Below are 26,055 nucleotides of genomic sequence, written 5' to 3' on the forward strand. Positions count from 1 at the left end.
CCATGTTATGACCAGGTTGATTATTCCCTGACAGTTTTATGTTTTCCACTGATCATCGGATAAATAATTCAAATTCAAAATCATCTACTTTGATAATTGAAAAAACAGAAGGGAGAAAGGGGCTGACGGGAAACAGACTCAGCTTATGTCAGTCCTGTCCCCTTGACAGTCCAAACATTTTTGACATTATTAAAACGATGTAATCAGATTCTATAACAAGAGATTTATGTAAAATGAATCACATTACATTATACAAGAGAAATCATTGAGAAACTAAAAAATCGGAAAATAGATGTAGAATTAAAAATATTTTTATCACATATAATTCAACATAATCACACACAAAATTAAATAAAGTCAAGTCATATTTATTTGTACAGCCTTTAATCACAAGAAGTCTCAAAGGGCTGCACAGACTGCATACAACTAAGCAGAAGGAGACCTTCAAGCCCAGAGACAGAATGGATATGGAGTGTTTCTGCTCAGCGTTAGTTAGGATGCTCTGAAGATGATTAAAAAGTTTGATAAAATGTATTGAATTTACTAATGGATACATACATGTGTGTGAATCGGGCTTGGGCATGTTCCTTTCGAGTAAGCTTTTTCTTTATTTTCAGCGCTTCGGGTAGAATATATTCTATTAATTGCACTGAATGCCCAATTTAAGAATTCCATTTTGGCAGCAGTAGTGTTCACTTCTAGTTAGATTCAGAAGATAAAGTAGGGTTAACTCAGTTCGCCACTACAAATATATATAACTTTAGTAGTAAATCACAATGACCCAGCACTGGTAAGATATTTTCGGAGTAGGTCTGTAAGCACCTCAGCTGTCCTTAGGGGCCACCATGTTGGAGACACCTGGTTTGAGTAATACAAAATTCTAAAAAAGTTGCAATTCAAAGACGCTTTAGCGCCTTTCTTTAATATGAAATCTAAGGACGAAGTTACCAAATTCAGATAAACATGAAAAAAAAAAAGAACGAAAAATATGATTAAATCAATCAATAAAATTAGCGTTTGTATGCTATTAAGTCATTCTCTAGTCTGCATACGTTTCCCCAGGTTAAAAGAAATTTAGTGAGAATGAATTCAATTTTTTTTCCTGCAAATGCACATTCGATAAACACCTAAAGAAATTAAATCTTAGTGAAGAAAAAATATTGAAAAAAAATATCCTCAGCCATTCATTACTTAGTGCCTCCTAGTTGTAAAAATAACATTACAAAAAACAATATTGATTTGCATAATAGTCAAAAATACATCAATTATCATATAGTTGTCCATTTTTTTAAATACTTGCCCGTCAAGTAATTTGTATTTGTTTGACATAACATGAGGCTCACCAAGAGGGAGCTGACATGATTGTCAGCCATCTTGCCGCTATGGGCATTACCAAAAAGTTATTTTTGGTGTCCCCTGAGCTAAAATGAATTTGACACTCCTGCGCTAAATAGTACACACTGTCCCTTTAAAAGATATGGCTTTAGCCTACTCTCTTTGAGTACATGTTTATGTATTATATTATTGTATTGTACATCATTTATTTTGTGCCGATAGTTTAATGCATGAGTGTAACCAGCCTGTTTTTGAGTGTGCTCATGCACCCCCAAATTCAACCAAAGCACCCCCCCCAAAACATAGCAATTGTAAAATTCTCTTTCCCCTAGCAAAGGACAGGATAGGCTTAAATATCATGGAGAACTATGGATAAATGTTTTTAAAACAAATAAAACAAAACAAATATGAAAAACACAGCGTCAGAAATACTCCACTACCTTGAAATGGTTCAGTCCATTCTAGATTCCTAGCACCTTCTTTGATATTAGTTTTTGAAGTATTACTATAGTTGTATTTATTTTCAATATTTTTGTGGAATTTCTGCAGTCACGTTTTTGTAGTTTTTCCGGTATTTTTGTAGATTTACTGTAGTTATATTTTTATAGTATTTCCATAGTAGAGATTTTGTAGTATATCTCTACTATTACTGTAGTTTTATCTTTGAAGTATTTTGTTAGTATTTCCGAGGTCATAGTTTTGTAGTATTTCCATAATAGAATCCAATATATATTCAGTATTTTTTGGAGTATTTTCTAGTTGTAAATTTGTGGTATTTTTATAGTATTTTTAAAGTATAACTGTAGTTGTATTTTGTATTATTTTACAGTAGTATCTATATTTTTTCATAATATAATTTTCTAGTATATCTGTAGTGTTTAAGTAGTATTACTGTAGTTGTACTATGGTAGTATTTCATTCACCATTCTTCTGTGGAAGTATTTTCTGTTGTAATATTTATGTAGAAGTTTTTTTGTACAATTGTATTACTGAAGTAGTTTTATGTAGTATTTTGGTCGCAGTAATTTGAAAATATTTCCAATCTAGTATATTTGTAGTATTTCTTTCGTTTTTTTTTTAAATTACTGCAATTGTATTTTTGAAGTATTTCTGTTGTAATATTTCTGTAATAGTATTTTTGTATCATAGTATCTGTGAAGAATATGGGTGGTAAATACATGATTCTAACAAACAATTTATTGATCTATTTAGGTCCTCAGCAGTAGAGCGATGAAGAATCATGGTAGGCTTGAGACCCTCTTGGGATGAGGACCACAGGATCCAGGGTGTTGTCATAGCAACCCCCCCTAACCTCACATTCCACCAGTATCAGTCATGTGACTGACTTAAAACACAGTATTCACTTCACGTATTTTGACCTTGTTTGGTCATTTTCTGACATTGCAAAACAGAATTCTGACCAAATGTTGAATGCAGTACTCCACATATTACTAAAATAGTATTTTGCAGTAATTCTATAGTATTTTGTTTTAATCAGAATGAAGACAAAATATTTTGTTAGACCCTGATTTTAGGGACTAATTTTGTAGTATTTCTGTATTATTTTTATTTGCAGACACACAAAGGGACAATGGGGAGAAAGTTAGCACATAAAAAAAACTAGTACTAGATTGACTGAATGATCATTATATCATTATATTTTGACCATTTTTGTTTGGTGGGGCCATACCTGTCAACCTGTACGTTTTTGCCGTACAAAGTACATTTATTATGCATTTTAAGACGTGTACGACGTACAAGAAAATCTGTACGGAAAAACGCAAATTTGTCAATTATGGGTACCATCCGCTAAACACCGACTATCACGAAACGGCAAATCAATCAAGTCAAATGAGTTCGCCGCGGAATTCTCTTTCTCCGTATCGTTTTTTTTTTCCGTTGCAAACGAAGCGAGCGGTTTGATGCTACTGTGCGCATGCGTCTGCCGCCTGGGGATTTCCGATCATGCATCATTCAGAAAAAAAAATATGGTTTACGATTAGTTTGTATTCTGTACGGGAAAATACGACAGTTTGTACGGGCATGGAGCTGTGGAGGCTGACAGGTATGTGGACCGTAGTTTGCCTACCACTGCTCTGGGTGTCCAGCACCTCCAAAGCTCTGAACCTAAAATCGCCCCTGTGTTTCTGCATTAAATTATTGCATTGTAAATTTGTTTTTTGTGCAAATAGTAAAATTTTTCCTATTGTCAAATTAATGATATGTTTTTCTTGTTTTGTGCCTAAATAAAAAAGCCACACCGAGACCATAATCGTGGAACTATGTCAAGCTACCTTTTATTACAATAACTCGGTTTATTATTCCGCTCCCAAAAATAAACTCCAAAATGCCCTTTTCAGTTTTCATTGAGCAACGACACAAATATTTTTTAATCCTTAAGATAATATCTCTCTCGTAATGCACATATCTACCCAATGGCATCTGTTTAATTATTTAAGATGATTTACAATAGTTTTTATTTTGAAAAAACTATAGAGAATTACACATGTCCTCTCTCTCCAACTTTACACTGGCGGGCAGGTCGTGTGAAAAAAAGCAAGAGGGAGAAAAAAAAAAGAATATCTGAGAGGTTAGAGAAGCGAATTTGGATAAACTTTTCAAGTGTCCCGGTCTGTGAAAGCTTCGAGGCGGCTGACAACCATTCCATTCTCCCGGTAAAGAATTATTCGAGTCCTTTTGTGGCTTTATTAACCGACCGTCCGCGAGAGACGTCGTCGTCCAAACGGCCGGAAGTCTGCATGAAGCTTTCCCTGGCGTAGCGACGACGTTTTTTTTCTCTCACTGTCTTTTCTTTTTTTTTTTTTTTTTTTTTTTTGAACGACACTTTTTTTCTTTTTTTAAGTTCACTTGACGTGATGAGCTACCAGTAGTCAAGCGAGACAGCCGGTATATGTTTAGCCTGCAAAGCACACCGATGTCGCGGCCTCCGCATAGCTTAGCGAACAAAAGGAGAAAATTAATGGAGGCAAGTTAGCCCCCTTAGCTTAGCTTAGTTCCTGTGTGTTTTATAGCATAGCAAGTCATGCTAACTATTGTGGTGCATTATAAAGTTAACACAGACAATGTATCCGAATTCTTAAACAAAACAGGCTACTTATCTTTACATTCTCACTATTATGTTCTAATATTACACAGGTTCGTTCTCCGAGGATTTTCATTACAGTAATTATTTAAAGTTGTTCGAATAATTTACATAACTTAATGGATTTCTGTTCTCAATTTGGCCGGCTTACTTTTGTAAACACAACACATTTATTTACAAACATTGTGGGGAGGTGTCATTTTCATGTTTGGCATTGAATGTGTTCACCTGTTTATTTAAACAGTGAGTGAATGCACTTATACACCTGAACCAACTCGCCACACTATACAAATTCAACAATGTCCTCTAGTGGCCAGAGAGAGTATTTGGCTTGCGCTTATAAAAAAAAAATCCTAACTTTTGTTCGAAAACGAACCTGAGACTCGCTTCTATTTTTAACATGCTCAGAAATTAACGGTGGGCCTGATCAAATAATCTAATGGTAGAAATTCAGTCTGTGGGCCATATGTGTGACTTGCATGGCCTAGCCAGGCATGCTAACTACCGTTGTATATTTTAGGGATTCAAACAGAGATGTTGTGTGCTAATTCAACCAACTTTCTGATTTAAAAAAAAAAACAGGCTATTCATTTTCATTCTTCACCATCCTAATATGACACAGGTTTGTTCTCCAAGGGTTTTCATTCGAAGTAATAATTTAAAATTAATAATAATTTTTAATTTCTGTACTCAGGTGGGCAGGATTACTTTTCTAAACACAACACATCTATTTACAAACAACGGGGCAAAGATTTTCATGTATGGCCTTTAATGATGATTGATGATTGATGATTTTATGGTGATGATTGATCACGCTTTACAAACTCAACTGCCCTCAAGTGGCCAGAGAGAGTGTTCGCCTTGCCTTTATTTGAAAAAATTCAAACTTTTGTCAAAAAAAACGACATTGAGACTCACTTCTGTTTTTGACATACTCTGAATATTATGGCGAGCCGGATTAAATATTCTAGCGAGTCGGATCCAGCTTGCGGGCTCTATTTAGACCATTTATCCTGTTGTATTTTAAAGTTCTAAACAGACGTTGTGTCCTTATTCGACTGGGTTCCTAAGAAAAAGTAGATAGATAGATAGATAGATAGATACTTTAGAGTATTAATGGACATTTTTCACTAAGGTGTCCTAATAATTCGAGAGTTTGTTTCCTGAGGTTTCTCATCCAAAGTACTTTTGTTATATTCTTGCACTGTTTTCTGTTTTTTTGTGGTATTTTTGTAGTCTGATTTTTGTAGTATTACTCTAGTTTTATTTTTGTAGGTTTTCCTTAGTAGTAATTTTGTACTTTTTTTAATATGTCTGTTGTAATATTTCTTGTAGTATTTTTGAAAATATAGTATTACTGGAGTTTTATTTTTGTAATATTTGTATAGTATTTTTTTTCATCAGTATTCCAAATAATATTTGTGGTACTGGTTTTTAACCACTAAAACCACGTTGGAATAGTGCATCGTAACAAGAGTGCAACGAAAAGAAGTACAATAACATTTAGCAGCAACAAAAAAACCAGATAAGTCACAAGGCATATATTTTCATTTTCGTGCAATAGCATATATTTTTACATATGCCAAGCCAGGTGAAGTTTTCATATTTTAAATTTTAATAAATGCTAACAACTATTCGCAGACAGACAATACTTAATTTGTGTCTCTTGCGGGGGCTCCTAGATCATAAGGAGAGGGGGAGGAGAGGTTATCTTCTAAGTGTGATGCTTTTCAATTCCAGAAATAATGGACGATTCCCATTTCAACTCGTCCTACTTTTGGTCTCCCGTCCCCAGTGTACAAGGACAGGTAGAGACAAACCTCATTGTTGGCCTTGTCTTGAATGCAAATGGTGTCGTGGCATGTCTTCCGTGTCCCGCGGTTTCTTACAGTTTGATGTCCGATCCAACTTTCCGCTCTGCCACGCACGCCACCCTCGCGTCAATCATGTGACTTCTTTTGTCAGTGGCGCCAATCACATGATCACTCTTGTCTAGGGTTGCAAAGGGGTGGAAAGGTTTGCAGCAATGGAAAGAGCAGCCGTGGATATTTGGAAGTATTCCAAATGTGAAACTTTCTATAGAGACTTGTTAGGAGGGATATATTGGAGACACATAATATTCTTTTCAATAGTGCTAATTTTGTACCAGCGAACATACACTACCTTTCAAATTTGTGGGTTCACTTTGAAATATCCTTATTTTCTAAGGAAAATCAGTTTTTTTAATGACAATAACATCAAACTAGTCAGAAATACAAGTGGTAAATGACTATTTTACCTGTAAAGATTTGCTTTTTAAGCAATATCTACAGAGGTGTATTGAGGCCCATTTCCAGCCCTCCAGTGTTCTAAATAGTAGATAGTGTTTGCTAACTGCAATAGAAACACTAATGGATCATTGGAACACCCATTTGCAATGATGTTAGTTCAGCGGAAAACAGTTTAGTCGGTTAGAGAAGCTCTAAGACCGCTGCAAGCTGTCGAGTATCTGGGGCATCACAGTTGTGGGTGGATCTAACTTTTAGAATGGCTAGAAAAATAAAACTTTCATGTGAAACTTAACAGTCAATTCTTGTTGTAAGAAATGAAGGATATTCCGTTAGAGACATTTCCAAGAAACCGAAGATCTCCTACAACGGTTATGTGAACAGCACAAACAAAGTAGAAAGAGAAGTGGGAGGCCCCGCTGCACAAGAAAGTAAGAGGACAAGTACATTAGACTCTCTACTTTGAGAAATAGACACCTTGCAGCTTTGTTATATAATACCTGCAAAACACCAGTGTCAACATCTACAGAGAACAGATGACTCTGAGATGCTGGTCTTCAAGTCAGAGTGGCAGAAAAAGCCATACCAAGGTCTGGCCAGCAAAAGAATAATATTATAAATGGGCAAAATAACACAGACATTTGACACCTTGTTAGATAAGTGTGACCTTTTCATGGAAAACATATAATTGTCCAGGTGACCCCAAATTTTGAACGGTATTGTACATGCTAACAAGATTTTCTTTCAAAATTGATTCTCTATCTACATTTGATTCATTCCGAACAAGTTGTCGTAACATTTAAATTACTGCTAAACGGTTACATTAAAGGCAACTTTGATGTACATAACAGTCAGTTGCAATGAAGTACTCAATCTCCGTGGAATGTTTCCAACATTGAAAATTCCCGGAAGTTTGCAACCCTATTTCTGTCCCTCTCCTGTCATTTCTCGGAGCTCCCCTCACTTTTATTTCTCAGTTTTTTTTCTCTTTGCATCTCACACCATGTAAAAAAAATGTTCTGTCTTCTCCATTTCCTTTTCACTCTACCCATACATAACGTTCATGTTTTTACCTCGCCTGCTTCCTCACCACCCCCTTGATGTCCTACCCCTCACTTGTTTTCCCTTATCCCAAACCCACCTTTCCCGCTCTCCCCCTACCTCTACTAGATCGAGAGCGCCATGTTCCTGAGCAAAAGCAAGGAGCAGCTCGGCGCAGAAAAACCCGGCACGCCAGCTTTCTCGCACTCGAGCGCTTCCTCAGGTGGTCCGCACTACCCCGCGGCCGTCCTTGCCATCCCTGGCTCGGCGGAAGCGGGTCCAGGCCTCCGGCTAGTCACCAAACAAGAGAGTGGCGGATCTGCGGTCGGAGGTAGCGCGTCCATGGGCGGCCACACGCATCAACACACGTCGCAGAACGTCACTGTCGTGCCTGTCACCTCCACAGGAATCATGACGGCAGGTAACTGTACCTTAAAACATTACCTCAATGCATGTTGACACTAGGGCTGCAACGATTATTCGACATTGTCGACAAACATTGGTTATAGAAATATTCAACAATGAATTTCATTATCAGCTATTGTCGCCAGACACGTTTTTCCAACAAAGTGAGGCATCACTACATGAATATAATCTCTGCTGAGAGTCGCAGATGCGCAATAGCGTCTGGAGATGTAACGTAAACATACAAAAATTGTGCTGTCAACATCTAGTCAGAGTACTCAGGTTCGACCAATATGGGTTTTTCAGGGCCGATAACGATTATTAATATTAAGAGGAGGTTGATAAGTGGGGCAGCACAGTGACTCAGTGGTTAGCGCTTGGGCGGCACATTTCTGAGGTCATGAAATCAGACCTCCTTTGTGGAGTTTGCATGTTCTCCCCGTGCTTGCGTGGGTTTCCTCCGGGCACTCCGGTTTCCTCCCACATTCCAAAAACATGCATGTCAGGTTAATTGGCCGGTCCAAATTGTCCCTAGGTGTGAATGAGCGAGTGAATTGTCTGTCCCTGTGTGCCCTGCAACTGGCTGGCGACTAGTTCAGGGTATCCCCTGCCCACTGCCCGAAGACAGCTGAGATGGGCTCCATAACCCCCGCGACCCTACAGAGGATAAGCGGTGCAGATAATGGATGGATGGTGATGATTTACTGTAAAAGCCTAAATATTGGTGTAAGAAATGCTTAAAAATGCAAAAAAGAACAAAGAATATTTGTTATAAATTCAAAACCTTATTAGCTCTCTGAAGCCTTTTACAGTAAATCAATTAGAATTCCAACACAACTAACAGGAGTAAACATTCACTAAGAGTGCTTGAAATAAACTTAGGCTCGGGATCAACTTGTATAAAGGTACATACAAACTTAAATAACTCCCTGACTCTTTTTACAACAGCCCAAATAAATGAAATACAATACAGCCTGCATAACTTAAATTGACTTAAAACAAAAAGAGTCATGGAATTTTGACGAAGCTCGCAAATTGCAAAGTGTGGGTCCTCTTGTTTTAGAGCCAGTTTGACGAACTAATGTTATGACAAGAGCTCATCACTTCCACTTTAGCGTTAACATGTTTTTATGCTCTCTCCCAATCACAATCAGACACACTTGTTTGATGAACTAATGTTACGATAAAAGCTAATATTACAAGTCTCCACCTGAACGTAGCTCTCTAAAACAAGTTAACTTCACTTTTTACGTTATCTCTTAATCACAAACATGCTGTTCTATCACAGACTTAGGCTTATCAGGGCGAGTTATTGGAGCTACAGCTCTAATGTTCCTGCTTTAGAGGCTCCGCCCATGGTCGCTTAGCTAATAAAAAGGCGCGGGATGAGTTGCAGGATAGAGGAGGAGAGGGGAGGATAAGGAGCAAGAGAGAGCGAGTCTCTGCTGCATGAGACCTAAAAATTGGCTTGTCGAATGAAAAAAAAACTGATTCCGATATCCGTCAAATTCCTAAATATCGGTGCCAATAATCAGTCTGCCCAATAATCGGTGTAGCTCTATCCCATACCAAGGAGCATTTTAGCCCAGATACAGCCAATAAAAAGATGACTTGCAAAGTTTGCAAAGCAGACCTTGCGTATCATAGCAGTAGCTTGGTGACGTAAGAACATCTAAAGAGCATGTTGGACAGTTGAACAAATTAAAGCCTGACTTACGTTGGTGAAATTCAAGTAACATTCAAGCCAATACGATTTTGATGACATGCATTGTACATTTCATAGCGCATATTCGGCTACAAAAGAGAGCTTGACTGTGACCAACAAAGGTAATTAAAATAAAATGCATAAAGTCCGATCAACAAAGGGTTACTAAGGGTGCTTGAAATCCGGGAAATTGCTTGATTTTTAATGAGGTGTTTTCAAGGTCAGGAAAATGCTCTAATACTAGGTGAAATGCTAGAAAATGCTTGAAGTTTTTCCCATGTTACTCGGCATTGTGACTTGACTGAACACTCATTAAATGAATAAAAATAAAAAATAACAAAGTGCGGCAATTTGTCATGTGGAGCGTAATCACAGGTGCATTAGGACAGCATTTCAGACGTGGTGAAGACAACAGGAAAGTTTGATACAACAGGAATCAAACGGACAGCAACAGAAATTAATAAAATGGGGCACAGAAACTCAGCTTAATTTTCTATGCCCCTTTCATCTGATGGTTTGATATTTGGCTTAGGACTTGTCAAGTCTTCTGGTTCTTTTTTCTGCAGGTAACACTTGGTCACCTCTAACAGCTGGGCTTTGGATTGATTCACACCGGATTTCCTCTTTTAATGGTACTGCAGAAATTGGAAAATTGGCCTTAAAAGTGGTTTAAAAGTGTTTGAAATTGGCCTTGAAAAATGTGTATGAACAAACGTCAGTTTTCTGATTTAAAACTGTCTTTAATCTTGAAGTACTTTTGTTAGGGACTTCGCGACTGACCACTGAACACTACTTCACCAAATGTACATAATATTTGTTTTATGTACTGTTCTACTGCTGCTAATAGGCCTGTTCTTGTTTTACGAGGGTATGACAAATTATTAATTGATTTTGATCTTCCATCCATTATCTGCACCACTTATCCTCAGTAGGGTTGCGGGGATGCTGGAACCCATCCCAGATGTCTTCAGGCAGTGGGAAGGGGACACCCTGGACTGGTTGCGATTTTGATTTTATATATGTGGGTGTATGTATGTATATATATATATATATATATATATATATATATATATATATATATAGGCGGCACGCCGGATGAGTGGTTAGCACCTCCGCGGCACAGATCTGAGGTCCCGGGGTTTAGCTCCAACTACCAGCCTTCCTGTATAGAGTTTGCATGTTCTCCCCATGCTTGGCATTCAATTTTGGATCATTATTACACTATTCTTAATCACGGTGCCAGAAACACTGATATGCATAGTGTATGTTGTTCTGTTCTGTATTCTGATATGTTAACAGTCCCTCCTCCTCTTCACCTATGCATCAATAATGTTGCGAATTAGTATCTATGTGTACGTAAAATAGATTGTATAGTATTTTGTTAAAAGACTTTCTATTTTCTCCATTCTGTGGGATTAGTTTCTGGCACTGTGTGTAAAAATACTGTGATAATGAGATACACTTAAAAGCCTTTTCATATGTCATCTATACCACTGGTGGTCTAGGGGTAAGGTAGCTCTCACTGCCACGACCCGCATTTGAATCTTTTTGCATACAATGGTTTGTCATTTTGTTGAGCGATGTTTTTAAATAGATCAATTATTGCACAAATTCGGTAGTATATCGTAAGCCCTTGAGAAATAACACACCTATAAATACTTTAAGCATTTTAAATCTTATCCATCATATGTAGCGGTATATAAGGCTTACACATTTATAAGACACACCTTCAAATTTCTGTCCTATATAGTTTTTTTAAATTGTGCCTTATAGTCTGGAAAATACAGTAGTAAATTTGTGAGAACTCACTTTGGGTCCAATATAACCCAAATTAGGTTCAAATATGATTGTTTGCTTGGAATGGTGTGCAGCATCTTGGGCTCGTTTGTACAAAATGATCACATTTCAAATAGAATGTTTAGCACGTTTTTTGGGGTTATTTTTAAGTATGTGACCCAGGAGCTTTAGGTTGTTTTCTACCGATTAACACAATTTTATTAGGATACTAACAAACCACATGATTTTTCTGTAAGGTTGGAAAAAAATATAACCCACATATAAAAAAAAAAAAGAGTACTTGATTTTATATTTTGATATTTTTGGCCACATTTTTAATATGACCATTAACTTATGTTTTTTATTGAATTGTCTTTATTGTCATTGATAACAGCGCGATGAAACATTGTATGCAACAAAGAGTAGACATGGCACTCCAGGGTAAACATGTAATGAAGACTTTAAAAAGAGCAATAAGATAAAAGATTATCAGGATAAATAGGCAAATATATTCACAACACAGTGCTTAGAGACTGGCCTAAGTTATAATAATTAAGATTGAGTCGTTTTACTTCAACCTTTTACTGTAATTTATTGTACTTTATATTTCACACTTGTATGTTTTAGTTCTATAGTTGTCTTTTTAAAATTATTTTCAGTGCTTTCTCATGCCCCTGCACTGGTAGGGTGTGGTTAGATGGCGGAAAATTCTGCTGCATTCAGTGTGGGTGACACTCCCTCAGGTTCCTTTCCACACATGGTTAGTCTGTGCTATACCATAATTGTATTTATTTTATTATTCATTTAAACAAAATGATTTGGTTTTTGTTTTAACCAATGTGTGTGTGTCCTTGTAGCTGGTGTTGCGGGTTATTTGGTGGGGAAAAAGGAGGGAATTCAATTGTTTTATTGTACACTTAATGTTTTTATGCTGTACTTTTAGTGTTTAAGAAGTGCTTTACAAAGTTTTTTTTATATTTCTGTTCTTATTTTAAACACAATGACACTTTTTGAAAGTTTTTATTTCATGAAATGACCCAATTTGGGGGTTTGTACAAAATTTTAAATAGATAGGGAATCTGAGAATTTGTAGGTGTTTTTTGGGCAAAGCAACACAAGACCCTAGACCAGGGGTGGCGTACAAGTTTGACACAAAGAGCTGACATTTTTAACTGTGAGAGTCAAAGAGCCACACCGAGCACTGACCTGCCATGACAGACAGACAGACACGAACACACACAATTAAAAACATATTATTTCCAATAACACACTCCTCTCCTTACAATACAACAAGTATTGTTCTTGTGTAGATTTCCAGGAAAGTGTCCACCCTCAATACACTAACAAAAAAACTAAACATGAAACAAGGCAAAGAGCCACAGTATATAGAAGATATGATAAGGCAAAGAGCCGCATGCGGCTCTAGAGCCACGTGTTCGCCACCCCTGCCCTAGACCATACCAACCAAGTTATGGATCAGTCCACTGGTTATTTTTGACCTGATCGGTTTTAAAGCATAAGCTCAGAACTGCAAGGGGTCACCTTAAAAGGGGGTTTGTGTTAACAGACAAAAAGAACGACATGTCGGGCTCCCCTGGCGTCGTCATGTCCACCCCGGGCAAGCGAGGACGCAAAAGTAAACAGATTCTGAGCAGAGCAACTAGTTCCCTCCCACCAGGAAGTGATGCTTTAATTTTGGCGCACCTCGCTGCCACCGGGCAGGTTTGTTGCCTCATGTTCCTTCATCGGTCCTCTTCATAATTTTTGCTGTGGTTGCAGTATTTGATCCAGCCTTCCTGCTTCTTGTTTCTCTCCAGCATCATTCTTCTGATCCCTACGACCTGTCCAATGACGAGGACGACCACTCCAGCAAAGATGGCCCCAAATCTTACAGGTTGGGCTTTAGGACAATTTGGATGAATAAATTATGTTGATTGTCATTATAGAAGTATTAAGAAAAATGGAGGGTTTCTCCTTTCAGTGCAAGTAAAAAAAAAGACCCTATTTACCCTATAGAAGGCGCAGTCTCAATTGATTGTTCTATTTCTGTAACACATTCAAATGGCAGACATAATTGTTGGGCGCAGGTGTCCCGCTACTGTAGCGTGTTTTTTGGGGATGTTTTGGATCACTTTGGATCAAGGAAAAATACACAAATACACGTACAGCCTCTTTGTAAAATGAGAAAGTCGGCACCTGTTTCTTGAAAACACTACACTGAACTTTTAATTCTCGCACGACACTCTCTTACTTTCTGAACCTACACCACGTCCCTCACTACATCAACAAAGACAATTCTACATTTGTGCATATGTAAAAATACAATGAAATCAAGACTGAGCTTGGTAGTGGATTATTTAAGTACTGATTATAAAGTACTAAAAAAAAATTTTAATAATGAAGAGCCGCCGGCATGGTAAAACACACGACTAAAACAAATTTTTAAATGAGTCGGCGCAAAACTGAGTTTGGTACTCTCATTTTTATCGGTAATCATTATCAATCCAATCCATCAAAGTCCTCATCCTCTGTTCCTGCACTTAATCTCCATCAACATGCCAGGTTTCCTTTCTTCACTGACTGTGCGGCCTTTCGGAAATGATGCCGGCTTTTGCCAAAGCTCGAACAACAGTCCCAGCAGACACGTTAGCCCAAGCATATACAATCAATTTGCAAATAGTGGCGTAATCTGCCCGGCACTGCCTTCCCCTCTGGTGCTCTCCATTCCTCCCACGCCCATTGCAGCCTCATTTTGAATAGCCGTTTCAAACCAATTTTCAGCGGTTTAAGTTCCAGACTTTACCATGTAGCATTCTCATGGTGTCGTCTATTATGTCCACCGTACACCACACACTGGGCGCACTGCATAACTTGAAGAAAATCTAGGACTTTACTGTGTGTCCTATGGTCGGGGGGTTTGGGGTTTTTAAGGGTTATTGATCTATCTTCGTTATTCATTATCCATTATCCGTTATCGGTCAGTTCATAATACGCTACAAAGCCTAGGAGCCGGGACACTTACTCTCAGCCAAAAGGCCAAGCTAAAGTCCTAGCCCTAAAGCTTTGCTGCGATCATTGCGAATGCACCGCTCCCGGAGGTACTGCAATACCGGGCCGATGCGTGGAGTGGACAGAACAAGCTCTTATTCCATCTCCGGATTGCAAAAATCAAAGATCATGGCAAAGGGCCACTCGGCCAAAAGGCCAAGCTAAGGACCTAGCATCAAAGGCCAAGCTAAGGACCTATCATCACGGAAATACAATAAAAAGATACAAATGTAAAAAAGAAAACGTTAAAAAGCAATTTGTTGATGATATACTCAATTTGGGCATATTCACAGTGACGGTTGTACAGTGGGACCTCGCTACTTCGCGGTTCCACGTTCGCGGGTTCAGAGCTTCGCGGGTCTAAAAAAAAAATAAAAATAAAACCAAATAATAATAATAATTATTATTTTTTTAAGCATTTTTGAAGGGGCGTCGCTACTTTACGGATTTTCACTTTTCGCGGGTGGTTTTGTTCCCCATTAACCGCGATAACCGAGGGATTACTGTACAGAACATTATGCTCATGAATGCTGTCGATGGGAGTTCAGGATGAAACCGTTCCTCATTCTCTTGGTTCATGGTCTGATGTACCTGTAGCGCCTTCCAGAGTGCAGCAGGTCAAAGAACTGGTCACCTGGATGTAAAATGTCCTTGATGATGTTTTGGTCTCTGCTAAGGCATTGAGTGGAGTAGATAATCATCAGGGAGGGGAGAGGGCAGACATATCTGGACAATATGTTGGACAATATTTCAAGGATTTCATCTCAATGTCATTTATCCCTAGGTGCCGTATGTGCGCAGTAACATTTTTCAGCAAGTCGGACATGCAAATCCACGCCAAGTCGCACACAGAGGCCAAGCCCCACAAGTGCCCCCACTGCTCCAAGTCCTTTGCCAACTCCAGCTACCTGTCGCAGCACATCCGCATACACAGCGGGGCCAAGCCCTACAGTTGCACCTACTGCCAGAAAGCCTTCCGGCAGCTCAGCCACCTGCAGCAGCACACACGGTACTGGACCACTTGACAACATGCATGCGCTGTGCATGAGGCCGTGTTTTGATTGTTCTTCGGTGCCAGCCTGCTTGATAGATATGGATGTCTATTCATATTTTTTGCATGACGTCACACTCGTCGAGGAATGTAAACAGTTGGCCATATTGGAGGTGTCCACCAGGCATGGTTTGAGGTTGTCACAGGTCTAGACTAATATTGTTGGATGTTCAAGCAAAAGAGGAATTTGTAAGGTGTTGTTTTTTGGTGACTTTACCGACTGTCACCTGCGAGAGTCACTTTCAATTGGCCGTTCAGGAATAGTGGGCGCGCGCCCTAAAACCTTAGCTAAGCTTCATGGCTAATGCTAATCCTAACAAGTCAATACGAACGCTAATACAAACAATTAAAACTCACCAGTCCAATGGGTCATCGGGTATTCAAAACAGGTTCCCAAGTAACGCGATTGTTTGTCTACATCTTTAGAATTACAAACAATTTCATTACTTGAGATCCTGTTATGAATACCCGATGGCCCATTGGAATGGGGAGTTTGAATTGGTTGAGTATTAGCCTTGGCTTGTCATTATTAGCATTAGCCATGAAGCTTACCCAATTCTGAAATATTCCGCCATTTCCCGCTGAATTTAGCTACAAAGAAATTGTTCCTGAAAGCCTGGCCGAGAGAGTGCACCCTTATCCGCTGAGTGAAGGGTAGAGATAGGCTCCAAAATAACACTATGCGATCCCCGGGGAGGGCCTGGGCACACTAAAATGCAATCCTGATAATAGTGCGCCGTTCTCTAAAACAAGTCCCATGGATAGCCTTATTTGAATCCTCCTGCTGCATTCCAGAAAGGTGTTAAGTCAGGTTTTTCCCACTCAGATGGTACCAGATCTGACCAAGAGAATGTAAACAGCAAAAAGTTGTTCTTTATTTTGCTCATTAAGGCATTTGGACGTTCAGCAAACCAGCCTTCTCACAAACGCTCAAATTGTTGAGGGAAAACAGTGGCTGAGGTCAATAGCGCACAGATAAATTGATATTTATCAACATTATGAATATTTTTTAGCATTCATTGTTTGTTTATCCACGGGCATCGCCATTTTGTTGAGTGACGTCAGATTAAAGTAATTCGATGAAGTTAGGGTTCATATTTTTTCTCCGACTTTGAGACTATGACCCTCCAACCATGAGGGTCATTTTAGTGCTATTTTATTGGTCTGAGGTTGGAGAACTCCCACTTTTCTGGAATGCAGCGTAACCCCTACACCACAGGCTTTTCCCTAGTGTGTATGAGTCTTGTTTGTACATCAGTACAGATTTGATGTCATTCTTAACCTGCAATGTTTCATGACAGCCAAAGTAGACATTTGATAGCATAATTTCGAAAGTCAATCACTGTAATAATGAGGTGAACTTGCAGCAATCCAGTATGGCTGCCTTACCCTGGTTGTCCGGATATAGATTAGTAACTATCAGTAGCTGTTAATTGCATTGGATATCCATCCATTATCTGCACCGCTTCACCTCAGTAGCGTCGCTGGGGTGCCAGAGCCCATCTCCGCTTTCCCTGGGCAGTGGGCAGGGGACATCCTGAACTGGTTGCCAGCCAGTCATTGGATGTATTAAATTAACTTCAAAGCTATTTTGAGGGTATACACTGGGCGTTCTATTAAGATTTTTATTTCAACTTGCTGTCACTTGATGTGTCTGACATGAATTAATTTGCAGTTATGAATTCCTTAAATAAACGGGTTTGCCTTTTTATACGGATCACCACTCCCCTCAAACCCATCCTCTCAGTGCTTTAAGCGCTTAACCAGTACCAGCAGTTGTTTATAGTAATGAACTGCACGTTGTGTAGTATGCCTACAGAGAAGATTGGACCCTAAGGTGAGTTTGTTCGGTCCCTCGAACCGCATGTTTGAGTGTGTCGTTTTAAAATTTGCATGTTTGTCTTGTTTGTTTTGTAGAGTGTTACTGTGAACCTAAACAAGGAGTGATAAACAGCTTGAAGCAAGCACACAGTGCCTCTTGTTTGAAGCACAGAATAACAAAAAATAAAAATGTACATTAATTCGTTTCATTTTCACGTGACGTCTCAAAATTGTGGATTTTCACCTACTGGGAATGGGTCTGGATGCGGTCCCCCATTAATGGAGTAGATATATTCCAAGCAGAGCCCGAGAGACTGAGACAGAGAGAGAGAAAGCGAGAGAAGCGTGACTGTGCTTGCTTCTGTTGTACTTCTGTGTTTTCCCAAGTCGGACACAGCGCAAACGAGCACAAAGCATCACTTGAACCGAACGCATGATTTGCTCTTGAGTTCACTGTGAAGTTTAGTCATGCTCCCGCCTAAAGATCTCTCGCTCTTTCTCTCTCTTTCTCTGTCTCTTGGTCTGTCCCCCCCCTCCTCTGTCACCCCCGACTCAGCAACCACACTGAGGCCAAGCCCCACAAGTGCCCCCACTGCTCCAAGTCCTTTGCCAACTCCAGCTACCTGTCGCAGCACATCCGCATCCACAGCGGGGCCAAGCCCTACAGCTGCACCTACTGCCAGAAAACCTTCCGGCAGCTCAGCCACCTGCAGCAGCACACACGGTACTGGACTGGGCTGGACTGAACTGGGTCAGGCTACGGGGGTTTTGGGTGATGGCCTGCAGAGGAAAGCAGCAGGACACAAGGATTTTTTCTTATAGAACAAGGGTTTGGGAACCTTTATAGCTATAATAGCAAAATATTTTGATTTCTTTTATTTTTGTTTAGCGAGAGCAAGCGAGCTAAACTGTGTATTTTAAAACAAATTTAATCAAAACCGACAAAATCAAAAATTTTAACACATATTATTTCACTGTGTGACGTTGGGTGATTTGATAACATTTATGAAATAAGAATCAAGTCAGAGCCTGTGTCCCATATCAACAGATTTTTTTAAACTTGTCTCACTCCCACAATTACTTGAGATCGGTTTGGCTCATTTTGACCTTAATTTTTTTCATAAATAATGGCTTCAAAACGAACTGCAAGCAGAGTTCTTTTGCAAAAATACTGCAAACGAAAAAACTGACGTATTTACCTTTGGTGCAGACGCCGCCGGGCAGTGAGAAGTGCGCTGTGTGCATAGCTCCACCCAATCAGATGCTCCGTGTGGTTGGCTGGCGTTTCAGGGTGTTTACTGTTCATATTGTGGGTTTTTATCACATAGCGTCTCAACAGTGAACCTAAATTGTTTAATTAGCTTCCATATGAAGGACTCCTTACTAACGTACAGCCAAAAGGAGGTTTGTTGGTTTGACACCTTGACTGTAAACTGTAATGGCGACTATGCTCTTTATAAACTGGACCGAACGATCCATCATATTAGCACTATGCAGGCTATGCACGCACTAGCCTTGACTCTGCAGAAATGAAATGCTAAAGCGGGATTATAATGAGTATAATTTTATCTCAGAGCCATATGTACTTATGTATGAAAGAGCAATATCTGGCTCGCGAGACCTAGGTTCATGACCCCTGTCATAGAAGTATATGTTCACTGAGAAGTTTATGAAGGTGTATTTTTGTGCGTCCTCAAGGATCCATACAGGCGATCGGCCGTACAAGTGCAACAATCCTGGCTGCGAGAAAGCCTTCACTCAACTTTCCAACCTACAGGTAAGCCGATTCTAACCAAACTAGGATTTTTAGATTCCAATGGTATTTTATTTATTCATGGATGATCAAGACTACTGAATGCACATAGATTAAAATCCGCATGCTCAAATTTAAAAACAATACTAATTTTTATACCGGATTTTAAGTCACAGGGTTAAGAGCCATAGAGTTGAACTCATTCACGTCTATTTCTCATATTTTAAGCCTGACACCAACTGTGTGAGGAATTTGTTGTCAACACGTTTGGCTGCAGAACGCCAATGGCACCGTGTCCCCGCACACCTGACGCTATTTTCACCTGCATCGTTTTTCAGTTCTGCTCTGAGTTGATTATATCACGTGTTTTCTGATCATGTGGCCAATCAAGATTCCGATTATAGAGACGAGCACATTTATACTACTGCGCCGATATTAAAGGCGAATGAGGGCTGCATCACGTGAATTGTGAGATCTATATTTTTAGATGACAGCGCCAGCGCAACCGTACTACGAAAAGTGTCAGATTGCAACACAGATGTAGAAGTTTTTTTTTTTTTTGCGTGTTGCCGCGATTAATGGACCAAATTGCATTCGCCTGTTATCGTTCCTTGTGGATTAAAGGAAACTTCAGCATCCTGACATTGACGCCGATGATCCAAAATCAGAAGTGAACCCTTGACATATGACTCCCACTGCTGCTCAAAATGGTGATCACCAGCAGGTGGTTCGTGGATTGTTATCTGTGCCTGGGAATCGACTTAGGCGACGTTGGGAAAGAAAGCAATATCAGGCTGCAAGTCGGGCCTAGTGCTACGGCTAGGCTAACAACTCTCACAAGCCTACCCCATATGTATAAATTGAGTACTTGATTTGTGGGTAATCCTTTTAAAGTATTAAGAGTTACGTTGTAAATATCGAATACTATCAAAGCTCCGCTTTTTTTCCTGTTATGTATTATATTAATCGCGTTGGCAAAAATACCTGAAATTATTTATTTCGAAAGGCGTTATAAATGTTTTCATACATCACCGCCGTGTTTTGTATTCAGAGCGGATGCGTTGTGAAAAAGAACAACTCTCCGTTTTCTGTTATTCCAAGAAAAAAATGAGCCTCATTTTATTTCAACTGTTTAATATGTGCAGTGCTGTGAAAACGTACTTGCCCCCTTCCTTTGTTTTTTGCATATTTATCAATCAGAAAGGTTTCGGATCATCAAACTAATTTGAATATCACACACAGATAATCCAATGCAATATGAAATGCACTTTTGAAATGTTGATTCCATTTATTAGGGCACAAAAAAAATAATTGTCCCCTAAACCTAAAAGCGAAGTTGGGCCTCATCTGGCAGCGATAGCAGAAATCGAATGTTTACGATCATTTGCAATGAGTTTTTCAGAACACTATGGTGGAATTTTGGTCCGTTCTTCTTTGCAAAATAGTTTTAAATGTGTCATATTGGAGGGTTTTCTAGCATTTATTTCTGTTTGTGGATAATGGCTCTGACAGTGGTTCGCTGGAGCCCTACAGCCTTGGAAATGGCTTTGTAACCTTTTCAGGATTGATGGATTTAAATCATTCTTTATCCAATTTATTCTGGAATTTCTTTGGATTGTGGTATGTCAATTGTGTGCTTGAGATTTTGTAGCCTACTTCACTTTGTCTCACAGATTCAATCTAGGTGATTTCTTTTTTCAATCTATTTATTATTTATTTATTCAACTCAAGTGGTAGCAATCAATTTCGGATGTGGTCTTTGTAATTTATATCAGCTTTCCCAAAACTGCTTAGTCACAGTATCTTTGTGATTTAACAAGGGGAGAATATTACTTTTTCTCATTGGGCCATAGCCTTTTTTTGTTCTCTAACAAATGGAATCAAATTTTGAAAAGTGCAGTTTGTATTTCCTTGAGTTTTCTCTGTGTGATATTAAAATTGGTTTGATGATCTGAAACCTGAGTCAGTGATAAATATGCAAAAAACACAATTCAAGAAGGGGTCAAATACTATTTTACGGGACCATATCAAAATGGTGGCGGCTTGTAGTCTGAAATTATCAGTAGCTGATTAGTCGCTGCACTTGTACTTAACAATCCACTGTGCTTTGTCGCAGTCTCACCGTCGGCAGCACAACAAAGACAAGCCCTTTAAATGTCACAACTGCAACCGCGGTTACACGGACGCCGCCAGCCTGGAGGTGCACCTGTCCACGCACACCGTCAAACACGCCAAGCTCTTCTCCTGCGGCCTGTGCAACCGCTCCTATACTTCGGTGCGAATAATGACCATAAAGGTTTGATTAAACCCTAGGGGTTCGGTGGAGCCTCTCCTACGGAGGTCAAGACACACTGACTCGTCATGCATATGCGAGAAAAAAAAAAGAAACGAGTCAATAAGCAATGACATCCCTGGCTGCAGATAATCACATGACATTGCCTGCCCAATCAGTATGCTGGAATTGAGCATGCTAAGGAACGTTTCTTCCTGTGAAGTTTTGCAGTAGTTGTCTTATACTACGACAATAACTCATACTATATCGAGCAAAAACCGGAATTTGTACCGGTGCTTAAAATCTGTTAAAATGCTTTATGGAATTTATAGTTCAATGCTGCTCCGTGGATCGTTATAGCGTCAGGAAATCGACTGAGGCGACGTAGGGAGAGAGAGCAATTGCCAGGCTGCAGGTCTGGCCTACTGCTACAGCTGGGCTAGCAACTCTCACAAGCCACCCCTGCCTAGTCACCAACACCAGACCCATTACCCACGAAATAGATGACCTGCAGCTACAACTCATGGCTCTTTTATTTTATTCATTGTGGAGACCATGCTTAATTTGCGGTTACTGGAGTCTAGCACGCAGTTAGCCAGCCGCTTTTATTACTCTGAAAGGAGAAACCCTCCAATTTTGTTATACTTTTGTATCATGACTAAAAAATACCATTCATTCAACTGCTATTGTTATTTTGTTAGTTATTCACTCTCAGTGTGTAATGACATCATGCCGAGGTCATTTGCATGTCACTATGATTAAGTTCTCATATAAAAGAAAACTATTGCAGAAAATGCACTTTTCTCTTAATAGCAAAAATCGCACTGAAATTGCAATACAGGTCTGAAAAACGGCAAAAACGTTTTTCTTCCAAAATTGTGCAGCCCTAATATATTAATGCTTTTCTATTACACTAAAGTAGGGGTTTGGAGAATGTGCATATGAAAGTAGTGGGGTTTGGTAGCTCCAACAGGGTTTAGAACCACTTTTATAAAGTATTGGAAAATCATCTTTGCCGCAGTGACCTGACATTCTCTTCCACAGGAGACGTACCTAATGAAACACATGAGGAAGCACAATCCTGATACGGCGGGCGAGCAGCCACAAGGCCACGGATCTGGCCGGGGTCGTGGTCGCGGCAGGGGTCGGGGCCGTGGAGGCTCGCATCATGGCCAGGCCAACCCCAATAGCACTGGCCAGAACCCCAATGTCGGCCCTCCGGCTGCCTACCATTCACCCGGTGAGGGGGGTCTACCGTGCCCATTCGACCTCCACCAGTATAAGACGGTAGCGGCCGGCGAGATTCAGTACAAGCCGGGAGCTGTGGCAGAACACAAAGACCTCTGCCTCACCGTGTCCACCTCCGCCATCCAGGTGGAGCACATGAATTCATAGGATAACAAGACTCCTGGGTAGAAAGATTTGGATACGGAGTCTAGAAAATCCCGAGAGGACTGACCGGCTTTTTCTACATGTATTTCTGCCGATCCGGTCTAAAGACGTGCGGCGCAACGGAAAGAAGAGAAGCTTTAATGCGGAGAGTGTCCAAATTTTTGGTGCTGTTGCCTAGCTTATGCTCAAACAGGAAGCAAGAGACTTTTACCAAAATGCCACCTTGGGTACTGAGTTGTGGTTAGCCCGAAGGAGAGGCTTGTTTGCAAATACAGACGTTACCTCACCGGAATGGGCAGAATATTTCCACACTTATGCTGCATAGCAGAAAAGTGGCAAGTCTGAGTTTTATAACCTCCGACCTGGAAAATATCATTGGAACGACACTAGAGGTGGGAGGTCCTAGTCGGGAAGTTAGAGAAAGAATATGTAGCTCGTTTTCATCTAATTGTCAATTCCCACGGACAAATGCGGTGAATGGTAAAACATAACTCACACCATTATAGAAATGTATGAATCTGTATTTACTCATCATTAGATAAGTGTAGTCATTGACCTCAGCCGCCATTATTCATCCACAATTTGAGCGCTTGCGAGAAGACAGGTTTGCTGGAGGTCCAAATGTCTTTTAATACGCAAAATCAAAAACAACTTTTTGCGATCAGCCATCTTTGCCATATTCGCTTGGAATACTTTCAGACTGTATCCAATTCCATTTGAGTGGGATAATTCAGACTTCCCAATTTTCTGGAATGCAGCATTAACCGCCATTGATAAATGTTGTTTTCATGGAGCAGTATTTCCCTGACAATATTTGTTTTGTGAGAGCACTTTGTTTCATGAGAAAAAAAAATCCATAGCATACCACCAAACAATTTAATTTGTTCTGGGAGCAGCTTCGTCACGTAAATACTTTTGACAGTCTGTCGAAAATGGGCGAGGCAGAAGTCATTATAATGAGCGCTGGACAACTTGACAACACCGGGTGATTCCTTTCCACAAATTCAGAGCTTTCATGGAATTTCCTGAATGTCTTTAATTTGGGCCGATGGATGGCTTCATGCTCCTTTCCGCCATCTTGTACAAACTTATTCCCGTCTCTGAGCTATGATGGTGACACAAAGACGATGCTGAGATACATCCATGGTTTGCCAGGCAGGTTTTAAGCAATAGCCAGTTTGTTTACGTTCGGGAAACTCTGGGAGCAGCCAATAGTAACGCATACAGTACTTTTTTTTTTTACTTTGCAACATGAGATTATCGTCGTAACTAGAGGCAACAGTTCAGGTACTTTGTAACTTGAAGCTTGTGTATTTAGAGACATTTGTAAGTAAAGGTACCACTATAATGCCAAAACGTATATTCTTGCAAGAAACATTGATTTTCATGACCAATCGGGCAGCTAGTTTACCTGCGGCCATCTGGTGGAAGCATCTTACTTGTTTTGCCTGTCACCAACATAAACGTATTAACCCATCAAGAACGAAAAGAGCCTGGCGAGACAATGTTGACAACCTTTAGTAATTTTAGAACCAACCACAAAAAAAACGGTTTTTCTGGAATTTAAATTACCGCAATTTCCTCACGATATGGCACAGTTTGAAGCCTGAAATGAGGCAATATGACATTGGAGGACACTATAACTGCCTTCATCTCCAAAAGGTCTGATAACACTTGTGTAGCCCAAATCATTAATCATACTGAGCAGTTTGGAGTAAATTTGCTGTCAAAAAGGCATACACAGAAAAAGACATGTCGTACCCGAACAATGTTCCTTGTGTATGAATCATAGCAGCACATAAAAACAGCAAATACAAGAATCGGGAAACCACAGCTGCTGAAGCAGGGGCCGGGAACCTATGGCTCTGTGATAAAATGTTTCTTGTGCAAATTCCATTGCAAAGTCCCAATGCTCTGTCGGACTTGGTGCGCGACTCAAGCTACTCAATGGCTAATATAATTCGGTCCAATACATAGAGGGCTGAGTTTTACTTCCAGTTGACAGTCAAGGTGTCACACCAACAAACCCCGTTTTGGCTGTACAAGGCTAAGGGATCCTTAATATGGGAGCTCATCAAAAAAAGTATGTTTAATGTTAAGACACCATATGATGAAAACCCACAATACAAACTGTAATTACCTGCAAACGCTAGCCAAGCACACAAAACGATTTTATTGGGTGAGCGTTAGGTTGGGCGAGGTTAAGCAACCCATCATGCTCCACTCTCACACACACCCACTGCGCATAAGGGAAATAACCATCAATTTTTCGTTCAATTTTTTTGTGGCATATTTTCAAAAAAAGAACTCTGCTTGCACCTTGTTTTGAAACCATTAATTTACGGAATAAAATGAAGGTCACAATGAGCCTCAACGATCTTGACTGTGGGAAGAATACAAGTTTAAAGTGGTGTATAGGGACACGGGTTTTGGCATTGTTTTTATTTAACTTTTTAATTATTTTCAAGCAATTGATTAATAAGAGAGTAAAATGAGAATTTATTCGTTTATTAAACACACATATTTATTCATCTTTTTATGAATTTATTTTACAGGAAATGCAAACTAAATTCCAATTCATGTTTTTAACTGAATGATCAAAAAATGTGCAGTTTATTTTAGCTATCTGGCTAGCTTGTTAGCTTTGTAGCTTGCTCCCTTTTAGTTTTCAAACTGTTACCTTTCTAGCTAAATTTTGGGCTCCTTTATAGATACCTATCTATTTTTATTTTGAAATGAAATGAAATGATCTGCATTTATATAGCGCTTTTCAAGTCAATGACTTCCCAAAGCACTTTACAATGTGCTCCACATTTCCCAATAGCGGCCTTGCAGCCATATAAGGCGCTAACCTGCTTATTGGGGGTGTTAGGGGTTCAGTGTCTTACCCAAGGACACTTCGACATGTAACACGAACGGGCCGGGTTTTGAACTGGGATCCCTTGAACCCAAGACGAGCGCTCTACCTCCTGCGCTACTGCCGCCCCAATCTATCTGCAATCTATCTGAATTTTGAGATGGCTTTTTTACCCTTTTAGCTAGATACCGAACTCCCTTTTTTTGCTTTTCAGCAAGCCATCTAGCTA

General features: G+C 39.7%; 1 protein-coding gene and 1 pseudogene across 4 annotated transcripts; one reads left to right on the forward strand and one right to left on the reverse strand.

Moving 5' to 3' along the window:
• The first annotated feature begins 3,864 nt into the window (after positions 1 to 3,864).
• On the forward strand, positions 3,865 to 25,333 carry znf384a (zinc finger protein 384 a). 4 transcript variants are annotated; one of them, XM_088329424.1, is made up of 11 exons: positions 3,865 to 4,010; positions 6,179 to 6,246; positions 7,876 to 8,167; positions 10,423 to 10,488; positions 13,200 to 13,354; positions 13,450 to 13,526; positions 15,465 to 15,689; positions 18,109 to 18,276; positions 19,251 to 19,329; positions 21,422 to 21,580; positions 22,622 to 25,333. In XM_088329424.1, the coding sequence occupies exons 2-11, from the start codon at positions 6,184 to 6,186 to the stop codon at positions 22,970 to 22,972; spliced, it is 1,635 nt and encodes a 544-aa protein (XP_088185550.1). In that variant the 5' UTR covers positions 3,865 to 4,010; positions 6,179 to 6,183; the 3' UTR covers positions 22,973 to 25,333. The 4 variants fall into 4 exon arrangements, with proteins under 4 accessions (XP_088185550.1, XP_088185553.1, XP_088185552.1 ...); XM_088329425.1 differs by lacking the exon at positions 3,865 to 4,010 and adding an exon at positions 4,173 to 4,321; XM_088329427.1 differs by lacking the exon at positions 18,109 to 18,276.
• Positions 14,709 to 14,849, reverse strand: LOC148371380 (U2 spliceosomal RNA; annotated as a pseudogene).
• Positions 25,334 to 26,055: the final 722 nt, after the last annotated feature.

This window comes from Urocampus carinirostris, chromosome 2 (genome assembly GCF_059441175.1).
Source record: "Urocampus carinirostris isolate Australia breed hairy pipefish chromosome 2, RoL_Ucar_1.0, whole genome shotgun sequence".
Lineage (NCBI taxonomy): Eukaryota > Metazoa > Chordata > Actinopteri > Syngnathiformes > Syngnathidae > Urocampus > Urocampus carinirostris.